This window comes from Mobula hypostoma, chromosome 9 (assembly GCF_963921235.1).
Source record: "Mobula hypostoma chromosome 9, sMobHyp1.1, whole genome shotgun sequence".
Lineage (NCBI taxonomy): Eukaryota > Metazoa > Chordata > Chondrichthyes > Myliobatiformes > Myliobatidae > Mobula > Mobula hypostoma.
In genome coordinates, this window is record NC_086105.1 from 91,502,819 (window position 1) to 91,517,277 (window position 14,459).

The following is a 14,459-nucleotide window of genomic DNA, read 5'->3' on the forward strand; positions in this document are numbered from 1 at the left end:
TGGAACCTCCGCACCCCGCCCTTCCCCCACCACCACTCTGCAGTCCCGTGTCTGTCAGGTCCCACCGCCAGTTCTTGTGGCCTTGGAGACTCCATCTTCCTCTCACCCCACCTTCCCTGAACACTGCAACCCTCCCTTTTCCTCTGACACTACCAACCCCAACTCCAATCTCAGCTCTCATCTGTGCCAGGTCATCACCATCCCGTCTCTGAGGCAGAACGTTCTGTCCTCAATAAAGGCCTCACCTTTCTCCCCCTGCACCCACACCTCAGTGAGTTCTGCGCCCACCATGACGCTGAGCTTTTCTTCCTCCACCTCCGTCTCAAAGCCTACTTCTTTCTCCACCCTGCACCAATGACTCCTTCTCCCATCTTCAACCCTCCTCCTCTTCCTGGACTCTCTGCTCTGGTCTTCTGCCTGCTGTGGGTCTTTTCAGGGAGTTCAAAAGCCTAATGGCCTGAGGGAAGAAGCTGTTTCCCATCCTGACCATTCTTGTCTTTATGCATCAGAGTCTCCTGTCTGATGGTAGAATGTCAAAGGGGATGCTAGATGGATGGGTGGGATCCTTGATAACACTAAGAGCCAACCATGCAATGCTCCTGATAAATGTTCCTGATGGATGGTAGGGAGTTCCCTATGTTCCTCTTGGCCATTCTCACAGCCCTTTGTAGGGACTTCCAATCCGATACTCAGCTGTTCCCGTACCAGATGGAGATATAGCTTGTCAGGACACTCTCAACGGTGCTCCTGTAAAATTCAGTTAAGGTAGGGAGGAGGGAAACCTCGCATGCCTCAATCTCCTCAGGAAGTCGAGGCGCTGCTGTGCCTTCTTATTCAGGGAGGTGATATTAAGGGACAAGGTGAGGTCATCTTTGATGTGAACGCCCAGGAACTTGATGCACTTGACTCTCTCTATGGAGGAGCCATGCATGTGCAGACAGACTATGTCCAGGATCCAGTTACAGACAGAGGCATTGACACCCAGTGACCACAGTTTCCCTACCAGTTTCCACGGTATGATGGTGTTAAATGCTGAAGTGAAGTCTCTAACAGCAGCCTGTCTTATGAGGCCCCATTTTCCAGGTGTGACAGCACATGGTGGCACCACGCAAATAGCTGACCCATCTTCGCCATCTGTGATTCGTCCAACAACAGTAATGTGGTGGTTGAATTTGAAGATGGCATTGGAGCTGTGCTTAACCACACAGTGGTGAGTGCATAGAGAGTAGAGCAGGGGGCTAAGCACTTAGCCTTCAGGTGCACATGTTTTGATGGTCAGTGAGGCAATGTTGTTTCCAATCCTCACTGACAGAGGTCTGCTGATAAATAATCAAACATCTAGCTGTGGAGTGAGGTACGGAGGCCCAGGTCTCGGGATCTTCTGGAAAGCCCAACTGAAAGTCCTGTAGACTACATCAAATGCACAACCCCCTGTTAACATCCTGTTAGCAAGACTCGTCCTGTTAGCTTTTCAAAAGTTGGTCAGACGGTGGCTCAGCCTCAATTGTGGTGTTGCCTTCTAACTGATTAGTTACACACTCCTTTGTTTCTTTTGTTGATTATTTCCCTCCTCTGATGTCTCTCTGACTGCCCATAATGATTTGATCTATTCATTTTCCCCCTTTTGGGCGACAGAGTCACAGTCTTCCACTCTCTCGCACCTCCATGAGTGTTCTTCAAACAAAGGTTCCCGTCATCAGTGTAGCTGTACAGTATTTGTGGAGAGTTTATCTCTTGCATGAAAAGGCTGCTTCCTAGCCCCTGAGCTTTTTGCATGATCCTATACATCATCATCTCACAAAAGGACATTTGGCCCGAATGAGTATGAATCTATACGGATTCATAGAGGCATACAGATGAAAACAAACTCTTTGGCCTAGTTTGCCCATTCCAGTTGTGTTACCCACTGAGCTACTCCCATCGGGCCCGCAGCCCTCTGAGCCTCTCCTATCCATGTATGTATCTAGATGACTTTTATATGGTGTTAACACGCCTGTCTCAACTACAATTTTTAGCAGTTCCTTCCATATATCCTTTGTGTGCAGAAGCAGCCCCTGATGTCCCTTTTCAGTGCCTTATCTCCAATCTTAAACCTATGTCCTTTCATTTTTAACAACCCTTCCCTGGGAAAAAGATTGTGCTTCACCCTGCCCATCATGATCTTAAGTACTTCTGCCAGGTCACATCAATTCGCCCTTCATTTTCCTTGGTCACACTTCTTCCCATATGCCCATAACAGCCCTGGATTCTACCACTCACACACACACTGGGGCAATTTCATCAGCGTCACCATTCTGTGCAGTGGAGTAATTTACAGTGGCTAATTGACTCAGGAACCTCGGCAAGTTGGAGGTAACTAGACTGACTGGGGAAAAGCTACACAGTCACAGAGAAAATGTGTAAACTCCTTGCAGAGAGGAACTGAGGTCACAATCAAACTTGTGTCACTCAGGCTATGTACACTCATTTTCTAACAAGTCAGATTCCTGGGCCCAGAAACTGTAGCTGTACAGGAGTTGAAAAGACTTCCTGCCCTTATGGACTAGAAGAGTGCACAGTAACAAACAGACAGTGGTTATTTATTTGCTAAGCAACACGCAATAAAATCAAAGAGGATCAGAGGCAAAGTTCAACCAGAGTTGGCAGAGCTGTGTGATGGAGCAAGTAGTGCTGCCTTAACACTGCGAATGTAGGGGTCTGTATTCCACCACACCTCCACTAGAAGGTTGTACCTCACCCTTCCCCAGCCCCACTAATTTAAATGCAAGACAGAATATTAATCAAAGATGCACGGGTAATTTTGAAACTGGCTTTTACAGTCACAATGTAGAATTAATTGCTGGCAGTATATGGAGTTAAGTAAAGACATAGGAGCCAAGCAAGACACAAAAATGCTGGAGGAATTCAGAAGGCCAGGCAGCATCTATGGAAAAGAGGAAACAGTCGATATTTCGGGCCGAGACCCTTCGACAGGTCTGGAGAAAAAAGATCAGGTCAGATTAAGAAGGTAGGGGAGGGAAGGAAAAAATACCACATGGGGACAGAAGGCCATGGAAGAAAGGGAAGGGGGAGGAGCACCAGAGGGAGGTGATGAGCAGGTAAGGATATGAGGTGAGAGAGAGAAATGGGAATGGCAATGGAGAATGGTGAAGGAGAGGAGGGGCCATTACCAAAAGTTTGAGAAATCGACGTCCATGCCATCAGGCTGGAGGCTACCTAGACGAAACATAAGGTGTTGCTCCATCATGGCAGTAGTGGAGACCATGGACTGACATGTCAGAATGAAATGGGAAGTGGAATTAAAATGGATGGCCACTGGGACATCCCGCTTTTCCTCTGGCAGACAGAGAGTAGGTGCTCGGCAAAGCGGTCTCCCAACTTACGTCAGGCCCCATCGATACACAGGAAGCCACACTGGGAACATCCGATACAGTAGATGACCCCAACAGACTCACAGATGAAGTGTCAACTCACCTAGAAGGACTATTTGGTGCCCTGAATGGTAGTGAGAGAGGTGGTGCAGGGGCAGGTGCAGCTCTTGGTACGATCGCAAGGATAAGTGCCAGGAGGGAGATCAGTGGGGAGGGATGAAGGATAAAGGAGTCGCACAGGGAGCGAACTCTGCGGAAAGCAGGAAGTGGAGCGGGGGAGAGGGAAAGATGTGCTTAGTGGTGGGATCCCGTTGGAGATGATGGGTTATGTGCTGAACTTGGAGGCTGGTGGGGTGGTAGTTGAGGACAAGAGGAAACCTACCCGCAGTGGGGTGGCAGGAAGATGAGGGCAGACATGCATGAAATGGAAGAGATGCAATTAAGGGCAGCGTTGATGATAGAGGAATGGAAGCCCCTTACTTTGAAGGAGGACAACTCCTTCGTTCTGGAATGTAAAGCCTCACTGTAAAAGCAGAGACGGAGGAACTGAGAGAAGAGGATGGCATATTTACAAGTAACAGGATGGGCAGGGGTATAGTCCAGGAGGCTGTGAGAGTCCGTGGGTTTATAATAGACATCAGTAGATAAGCTATCTCCTGAGATAAAGATAGAGAGATTGAGAAAGGGGAGAGGGGTGTCAGAAATTTGAGGGCAGGGTGTAAGATGGAGGCAGAGCTGATGAAGTCAATGAGCTCCACGTGTGTGCAGGAGCACCACCAATGCAGCAGTCGATGTAATGTGGGAAAAGGTGGGGTGTGTAGGCTTGGAACATAAGGCTTGTGCATAATATCAATCTTCCATTTTTTTCCCTTCCATTTTCTGAATTTTAAATTTGTTTCATCAGGAATGATTCTAATTCTGATGAAGAATGATGGAGTAGAATCTCAGTCTCTCTCTCCCTTGTTGCCTCCTAGATATTTCATACTTCACCTTGCCTTATTTCAGATTTCTAACATCAGAGATAGTTTTGCTTTCAAACTGAAGAAATTTAACAAGAAAATCTCAGTCTTTCAGACAGCATGTGCTACTTACCAACTTATTGTTCTCATAAACATCTTCTTTCTTAAGCGAATCAAAATCTCTGCAATTGAAAGAGAATAGGATTCAATGTCACTGCCACACCTTAAACTGAGTGTGCCTTTATACAGAATATTAACAATGCTTAGAAATTGCTTCAGGACATTTTACAGGGCTCTCATTTGCACAGTCAAGAAAAGGGCCTTTTCTGAGCATCTTTTAGAACAGGCAAGTGTAGTTCAGGTCTTGTTTGGTTGTAAGAACAGCCACCAGTGATGAAGCTGTGAGAATTAGTAGTGACCACAGGGCTGGAATGGGAGATCTAGGAACATTGGGGCAGATTACATGACCAGGGAGGATCAGAATTTGAAACTGAGATGGTACTGAATCTGTCTAGGTTAACAAACACAAGTTTGATTGGGAAACAGGACAGGAACAATTCACAACAGAATTAACTGAATTCTGAGAACAGTGGTTAATACCTGGATTGATCAAGCAATACACCCAATTCTTTATACAGTACAGGTGGAAGACTGCAATCGCCCCAAAGCAAGCCATATTTAAGCAATGGTCTTCAGACGTCATTCCACTTTGCACCCCCCACCCCACCTGCCTACTATCCTTTTCGCATGGATCTCTCCACCTGTCATCTGCCTGTTCTTGCTTCACCTTTTCCTCCCTTCTTTTTATATTGACCTTCTCTATTCTATATTTGTTCAGATGCAGGTTCTCAGCTATGTATTTCCTTCCTGCTGCTGCCTCGATTTCTCCAGCTTTTGGCATTGCTCCAGATTCCAGCATCTACATTCTCAACCCAATTGCCAATCACTCAGCGGCTCCTTAGTCCTACACCAATACCATCACAACCAATCACGACCTATGGACATCCTATCAATTGACCCCAGTATGTGGAGACACTGGCCCATCATCAACTGTTCAACACAAACTCCAACATCACTCTGCAGGGGAAAGAGACAGACACCAAGATGGAAGCCACTTTCTCACAAACCAATAGAACATCCAAGTGGGATATTGGTATCACTGGTGAATTGAAGCTTCTGAGCCTCAGTCTGGAGGTCTAGCAATGAATTGACTTCTGGTCAAAAGTTCAATTCGGATGACCTTTTCAAATTGTGGCTAAAGTCACATCTGTCAAAGAAGCAGATGTGGAACATCCCAGAGCGTTCTCAATGAGAGAGGAGAGCCATGTTCCCGGGATGCTGGGCAATATTTCTCTCTTAATCAGGTCATTCTGAGTTTGCTGCTATGCTCAACTGAGCTGGCATGTTCTTATTCCTAAAACAGTGATGTCCCAGGAACTCAAAAGGTAAAACTTAAATGTAAGTTCTTTGTCTTGGAGTAAACCCACCACAACCGATATACAGGGGTGCAAGACCCTTAATTCATCACCCAAATATACCAGCACAATTGCACTGTGGTTACCGCCACTGTATCCAGTCTACCTCCATCCCAGAATTGTGGATCTAGATGATCTTCAGACAGGAGTGGGACCTTTCACACAACTACACTGGACTTCACTTAAAACACTGAGATGACCAGAGCCAGGGCCAGAATTGAGAGCCCGTATAGCCAATCACACCAGTCTTGTGTATCACCTTACAGAAGCAAAATTACTCTGGTTAGCATTTGTCCTCCTTCCTTAAGATGCAGATTAAATCAGGGGATTGGAGATACATCAGACAATCTGCTAACTATAGCGACTTTAACGCAATGGAGTGACTGAGAACCATTAACCAGCAATCTAAAAAAAATCACATCGCAGACTATGTCAATATGCAGGAATTGTACAACTGACATGATTCAATAGCAGGAAATGTCACCCAATTCATGATGCTCTGCAGGCAGCCATTTATAGTAAATTCATTGTTTTAAACTGTAAGCCACTGCACATCGACAACTCCAGATGTACATACCACAGTTTCTCCTGGGAGACATACGATAAGCTGATCACAGGAGCCCTGCCTTAGAGGTGGTAATTAAGGAAAATTCATCATTATTTTCCAGCACAATTGCACTGTGGTTACTGCCAATCTACCCTGTCTACCTGCATCCTAGAACTGTGGATCTAAATGATCTTTACACAGGAGTGGGATCTTTCACACACCTACACTGGTATAAGTGAGTTAGATTTAATTTACCAACCGGCCCTCTGAAACAAAGCAAGGCTTTGGATATGAGATGACCTAAGCTGATACTCCAAATTCATGGACAGAAATGGACAGTCAATGTTGAAGGTCAGGTTTCTTCCTCTAGACTGGAAGATAGAGGGGAGATAGCCAGTATCAAAGGGGAGGGAAAGGCTGGAGCAAGAGCTGGGAGGTGATAGGTGGGTCCAGGTGAGGAAGGGTGATAGGCGGTTGGGGAGGTGAAAGTTTGTGAACGGTACCACAGGTGGGAGGAAATAGAAGTGCCAAAGGGCTTAAGATGATGAAATCTGATGCAAGAGCAAAGCGGAGCAGGGAATGGGAGAAGGGAGGCGGGGAGGGGAGAAGATGAAGGGTCTTGACCCGAATATCAGCTGCCCATTTCACTCCATAGATCCTGCATGACCCGTTGAATTCTTCCAGCATTTTGTTTGTTGCTCCAGATTCTAGTGTCTGCAGTCTCTTATGCTCCATGATACTCTAAATCTCCCCCCACCACTTCTGATTAGTGATCAGAGTCAGAGTTTGGACCAGGTGGACCCTGGTTGATTTGCCCTCACACTGCCTGGGTTAACAGTCTCAGTCAGTGGCTAATGAGGAGGAACATACAGGCTGTCAGCTAACATGGATTCCTCGTGGCACCTTGAGCGAGGAAGTTGTTCATTCAGGCCTCACTCCAACATCTGAGGGCAGATCTACACTGGATGCTTAAATCAGGAGTGGGTCACAGCTCCAGTGAACAAAAACATCAGCCCAAGGTCAGCAGTCTTCCATGAAGACCCCAGCTTTTCCAGGGAGTACAAACTAATCTCCCAGACTAAAGGTGACAAACTGCTCCTATTTGGTTGGGACAATCGTAGCTGCAATTACAAGACAAAATTCCCTATAACCTCCTCCTCCCCCTCCACAACCCACCAAGCCTCCTCCCACTGCTGCCCCAGGCTACTCTGTATCCGATCAGCCCAAACTCCAGTGACCAAGACATTTGATGCATCTCCTGGACTGTCATCTCCACCAGTTGCAGATGTTCTCCCACCACTCCATATCAGAGGCACTGTTGCCCAGTGAGGCTGGCAGTGTGGGAACTGTTAGCTACAATGGAGCACTGGTAAGCCAGTACAGACAAAGACAGCCACCATTTCCCAGGGTAGTGGCAGCAAGGAGAAAGGCAGCCTTGAGGGTGCATGGTTCCACTTGGCAAGCTCAGAACTGGGGTGGCGAGGGTCAAGCTGGGCACTGCAATGGGGAGTGCATGTCTTTGAGATGTGCAAAGAAACCAGAGCAGGCCAGGGCCACCCATGGAAATCATGCAAACTCTATGCAGATTGGACTTGGATCACCAGATCTGTGAGGCAAAAGCTCTACCTGCTGAGCCATCATAATCACACCTCACCATGCACCTCCTCTCAGTACTACTCAGGGAGAGAGTCCGGGAAATCAGTAAGAAGGATGTGCAAGAGAGCCTAAACAGGCAGGACTTGGAAAGCAGATCACATTCGCCATCAGTTCACACATGGCAAAACAGGAATCTGCAGGCACCTGAATCTGGAGTTACAATCAAATGCTGGAAAAACTCAGCGGGTCAGGCAGCGTCTCAGGAGGGAAATGGATAGTTGACAGTTCTGGTCTTGATTATGGATCTATTGACTGTTTATTTCTCATCACAGATGGTGCCTGACCCACTGAGTTCCTCCAGCATTTAGTGTGTTTCAACAGTTCACACATTTTGAGCTAAAGATAACATTTTCTGATCCTGTAGGAGTTCCGGTCCATGGGATAGTTGGGACAAGCCCGAGTTTGGTTGAACTGGACCTGATAGAGGAGATGGAAGAAAAACACTGAAACAAAGCAAACATCACAACACACTCCATACAGAAAAAGGTTTGGGTCATGTTGTCTGTTTTGTCTGAGACGAGTAAGTGGGATGCTAAAAATACGTTATAAAACGAGGTTCCAAGAATTATTGTATTGAGGAAAAGTGGGAGTTTGAATGGTCTCTAGAAGCTGAAGAGGGGGAAATAAAGAAGAATGCTAAATAGAATCAAGAGGAGACAGAAAAGACTGCAGATTCTGGAATCTGTATCAACAATCTGCTGGAAGCACTCAGTGGGTTGAGCAATATCTGTGGGAGGAAAAGAATTATTGACATTTTGGATTGAAAGCCTAAATCAGGACTGAGAGAAGGCCAGTGTAAAGAGGAGCTGGGAAATAAGGCTGGTGAAGGATGACAGGCAGATCAAACCAGGGAGGGGAGGGTGGGGAGGGGAGGAAGTGGAAGGCAGGGGTCGATGGATGATAGAAGGAAACAGACAAAGAAATAAGGAGTCAGGTTGGGGTGGAGGGTAAAGGTGGAGACCTGGGAAGGTGATCAGCATGAACACAAAGGCTACAAGTACTGGAATCTGATAGTTAAATGAGGTACTAGTGGGAACCATTAGCGGAGAGGTGAAGGGCAAATAGAACTAGATAGAGGAGGGGCTGAGAGCTGTATATGAAACAGGGAGGGCAAGGGGGTGAATCTGGTGAGGGATGGAGGCTGAAGGGAATCAAGAAGTGACTCCTCTGGGGAGTACACAGTTGGATGCCACATCAGCATCATGTGCTGAGTGTCCAAGATCAACACAAGCTCTACCTAGCAAGTTATGAAGGGTGGAAGGAATTCAAAATCCAGTTAATTGGTTAGAAACAGTGAAAATTGTTTCATTCTTCCTCTTATTTGGAAAAGAGCAAGCAACATAGTCTATATCCTTGAGTACACATGTGGAACATAAAAGAAAATGGAATAACTGCAGGCCTTTAGAGCTCTTTGTGCTCCTTATCCTCCTCCTTTAACTGCACCTAGGGTTCAGACCACACAGTCCCTACCCAACTGAATCTAAAATCTGATGATTAAGTCTCTGCACCCTGCCAGCCACTGACTTTGAAGACTTCAATCGTAGGAAAACAATTTTCAAGAAAAGTCCTGAGCACCTTTTTGAGAGTTTCATGTGAGAGAGAATTGCCCATGCTGCAAACAGTGAACAGACTGGGACTGGGACCAGGACATACAGGTCACAGTGCATGTAAAGCTTGAAAGAGGAACGTTAGTGAGGTGGTGGGACAGGACAGGAGAGGCCAGGAGGATAGTGGGAGAAGTGAGCTAACTCTGAAAAAGGGAGTGGAAGGGCCATTCTGAGATATGGGTACAGGAGGAGGTGGCAGACGGGAGTGGAGAAAAATTGGGGAGATGGGGGTTGGAGGGAATGGTAGGAAACAGTGAGAGATGGTCAGATGGGACTTGGGGGGGCAGGGGAGATAGGAGATGAAAGTCAAGAAGGAGGTGCAAGATGAAGGAGAGGGGATGATGGGTGACAGGAGTGGAAGGGAAGCTGGGATGATCTAAAATAAACAGGAGAAATTTTGCAGACATTCCTACCTCCCCACTAATCTCCCTCCTGGCACTTCTTCCTTGCAAGTGGCCTAAGTGCTAAACTTGCCCATTCACCTCCTTGCTCACCTCCATTCAGGGCCCCAAACAGTCCTTCAGTGTGAGGCCACACTTCACCTGCGAATCTATTGGGGCCGGCTGGTGCTCCCAATGCGGCCTCCTCTAAATTGGTGAGATCATCACAAACTGGGGGACCGCTTCATCGAGCACCTCCACTCGATCCGCTACAAGCAAAACTTCCCGGTGGCCAAATATTTTCATTTTGATTCCCATTCCGATGTATGCTAAGATGAGGCCACCCTCAGGGTGGAGGAGCAACACTTTATATTCCATCTGGGTAGCCTCCAATCTGATGGCAAGAATACTGATTTATCCTTCCAGTAAAAAAAATCTCTTCACCTCCCCTCTTCTTCTACTCCCCACTCTCCCCTCTTCTCAGCTGCCTATCACCTCCCTCTGGGTCCCCACCTCCACCTCTTTCTCCTATGGTCCACTCTCCTCCCCTATCAGATTCCTTCCTCTCCAGCCCTTGACCTTTCCCTCCCACCTGGCTTCACCTATCACCCTCCAGCTATTCTTCTTTCCCTCCCCCTACCTTTCTATTCTGGCATCTTCCCCCTTCCTTTCCAGTCCTGAAGAAGGGTCTTGGCCCAAAACTTCGACTGTTTATTCTTTTCCATGGATGTTGCCTGACCTGCCGAGTTCCCCCTGCATTTTGTGGGATGATCTAACATCACGTGGCAGATGAACTCATTGTTGTCGTCACCTTTAGCTCTGTAAAATGTGCCATGATTCACTGATGTACATCTGGAGAATATACGTGAGGTTTTACGGCACTCAGTTTGGACTCATATTGTGGTAGATTCCCCAGCTGATTGGCAGGATCGCATGGTGCCCACATAAAACACTGCTTGAAACAAAGAGCACTAAACATTGAACGTAGTGAAGGCTGGACAGAACTTCTTCGTGACTAACACTGCTCTTCAGTGCTCATTGGGGGCGGCAGCAGGCATGGGAATCAGAGCTAGGGTTGGGTCGGGTCACATCACACCCCCGAGCTGCTGAAGGAGCAGGTCAAGTGTGGCAGCACTGGGAGTGAGGTCCAGAGCTGGAGCAACAGGCCTAGGGGCAAAAGAGTCGATGGGATCCAGCACACGTCCTTCAGAGACTTCAGTGCCATGTCTGTGCCTCCTGCTCAGATTACAGGCCACCATGCCAAGCGGGCTTCCTGGCCATTTATTATGCATCTCAACTTTATTCTCCCTGTAACATTTGATGCCTTACTAATCAATAACTTATCAACTTCCATTTTAAATATACCCAATGTTTTTGCCTCCACAGCTGTCTCTGACAAAGAATCCAAAAACGTTTACTACCTCTGGCTAAAGCAGTTCACCCAAGGGACATCCTTCGGTTCTGAGGCTTTGCCCTCTGACCCGAGGCTTTGCTGCTATAAGAAACCTCTCCTGTCCATTCTACCTAGACCTTTCAATATTCAATAGGTTTCAATAAGATCCTCTCCCCTTCATTATTCTAAACTCCAGTGAGTACTGGCCCAGGACCATCAAATGCTCCTCATATGTTAACCCTTTCACACCCGGGATCATTCTCGTGACCTCCACTCGACTCTCTCCTATGCCAACACATTCTTCCTTAGCCCAAATCTGCTCACAATACTTTAATATGGTCTGACCAACACCTTATAAAGCCTCAGTATTACATCCTTGCTTGTATATTCCAGTCCTCTCAAAATGAATGCCAACATTGCAGTTACCTTCCTCACCACTGACTCAACGTGGAAGTAAACCTTTGGGAAATCTTGCAGGAGGACTCACAAGTCCCTTTGCAGCTCTAATTTCTGAATTTTCTGTCCATTTAGCCTATGTCTTTATTCCTACTACCAAAGTGTACGGCTATATATTTCTCTATACTACACTATGTTCCATCTTTGCCCATTCTCCTAATCCAAGTCCTTCTGCAGCCTCCCTACTTCAACAGTACTGGCCCCTCCACCAACTTTGTATTGTCTGCAAATCTGGCCACAAAGTCATCAATTTCGTCATCCAAATAATTGATATATAATGTGAAAAGAAGCATTCCATCTCCAGTCCCTGCACGACACCACGAGTCACCGGCAGCCAACCAGGAAAAAAACCTTCATTCCCCTTCTTTGCCTTCTGCCAGTCGGTCAGTCTTCCATCTTTGCTACTGTCTTTCCTGTAATACTATAGGCTATTATGTTGCTAACCAGCCCTATGTTTGGCACCTTGTCAAAGGCCTTCTGAAAGGCCAAGTAAATAACATCCACTGACTCTCCTTTGTCTATCCTGCCTGTTACTTCCTCAAAGAATTCTAACAGATTTGTCAGGCAAGATTTCCCCTTTATAAACCATGCTGAGTTCAACCCATTTTGTCATGTGCCTCTAAGAACTCTGAAACCTTATCCTTAATTTATCTGAAAGTTGCTCAAGACCGAGTTTGACTTGCTTCATGTTCCTGGTGGACTGGTGGAGATATTCTTCCCCTGATTTTCTGTGTGATTGATGGGGCCAATGTGGGAACCACAGACTCTACCATAGGTTTGGCAGAGGTTTGCTGATAGGGAACAGGCTTCATTAGTTAGAGTACTCCGTCTGCCTCTTAAGCCTGTCCTCTGTATACAGTCTTCGTACCTCTGACATGTTCCTTCTCCACTGAGTGGTCATGGCACCCGGATTCTCAGGTCTCAATAAGGGTGTTATATTTCTCCAAGAAAACTTGAGACATACTTAGAGCCCCCAAAAGTGGCAACATTGACTGGGAGAGAAAGCTTATCTATTCTGCCCAAGATTTGAAAGATTTTGTGAATGAAGAGTTGAGGTTTCTCTCTAATGCTTTGACAAGCCCTACTATAGGTACTCTTGGTCACAAAAAGACAGAAAATGGGTTTGAGTTCTTGATCTCCAAAAACCCTACTTATTTGAATGCAGTGGTAATTTTTGTTATGGATTTTCACATGACCGAGGGAAAGCAGCCAAGTTGTGGGACGTTGTCCGCATTTTTAAGGATCCCATTGTGAACCTTTATTGTTGAACTGTGGGGAGAAATTGGTAGAGGACGTTTGTTTTGGGAATGCTTTATGCAACCTCTCATTTGAATCAATGAATAACTGGAATTTGGCCTCCAGTTGTGCAAAAGGGCAAGCATCACCTATGTAGTGCAGCTTGATGGTTGATGTTAGGGTGGCCTTAGGTCCAGAGCAGAGGCAATCAATGGTGAATCTTTTACCCATTTGTCCTGTAGATTAGCTCTACTGCAGGGTGAATTTAGTTGGAAGTGTGCAGCAAGAGAGCTGGGAGTAATAACATAAAATTGTTTGGCCCCTGTTTGCACAGAGATTTAGCGCACTGGGTAGGATCAAGGCTTCCAACTGGACCTAAAGTTGCTTTGCATCAAGTTTTATAACTTCAACAAAGATACCCATTTCTACCCTGCCAGTTTTAGACATCCTTCCAAGATGGACCTCTTTTCTCAATGATAAACTACTATTTGCAGAAGTATATGTACAAGCTGGCCTGATCCCTCTGGATGAGGCTCTGGCTGTACATGGATGGGGCTGAAACTGTTTCATTTGACTGGACCACACACTTTCTAAAATACCACACCCTATACTTTTCCACTTTGTAACTGAACATGGGCACCAGCATGAACATTTAATGGGTTTATTTTCATTTTGTATTCACCCTCCTTAATTCTTTCGACTGGAGATACATCACAGTGCAGCAACTGGCCCTTCAGCCCACAATGTCTGTGCCAGCCATGATGCCAGATTAAACTAAACCTGTACCTGGTTTATATTTCTAATTCCCTTCCTGCTCAGTTTCATGTCTAAATGCTTCTTAAGCTCAATTACTACTACTCAACCACTACTACTCTTGGCAGTGTGTTCCAGGCATATACACTCCATTTAAAAACTTTGTCTTGCATATCCCTTCAGACATTGCTCCTCAAACCATGAACCTATGCCATCTAGTATCTGACATTTCCACTCTCCGGAAAAAAAACTTTTGATTATTTACCCTATCTATACTTCTCATAATATTATAAACCTCTATCTGGTCTCCTCTCAGCCTCCAACACTTAAAAGAAAACTACACAAATTATACCAGTATTTCCTTATAGCTAACACTCTTCTGAACCCTCTCCAGGCCTTCCACTTCCTTCCTGAAATGAGCAACCTGAACTGTACACAATACTCCAGATGCAGACTAACCAAAGTATTATGCTGTTGCAACTTGACTAGATGATGTCAAAGTGTTCCTCTGTGGCCCAAGCAAATAATAGAGGCTATTCACCTCCCTGTATGGGGCAGGGGTGGGGGGTGGGGAAGGACTGTAGTGACAAGCAAATCATGTGACCAATAGACACCGTGCAGAGCTA

At 46.2% G+C, this 14,459-nt stretch overlaps 1 protein-coding gene across 2 annotated transcripts in view; it reads right to left on the minus strand.

The window, feature by feature from the left end:
* micall2a (mical-like 2a) overlaps positions 1–14,459 on the minus strand; it is a 110,026-nt gene that overhangs the window by 88,958 nt on the left and 6,609 nt on the right. For both annotated transcript variants that reach the window (XM_063058666.1, XM_063058668.1), the window contains exon 2: positions 4,464–4,512. In XM_063058666.1, coding sequence (XP_062914736.1) covers positions 4,464–4,512 — 49 coding nt within the window. The remainder of the gene's footprint in view (positions 1–4,463; positions 4,513–14,459) is intronic.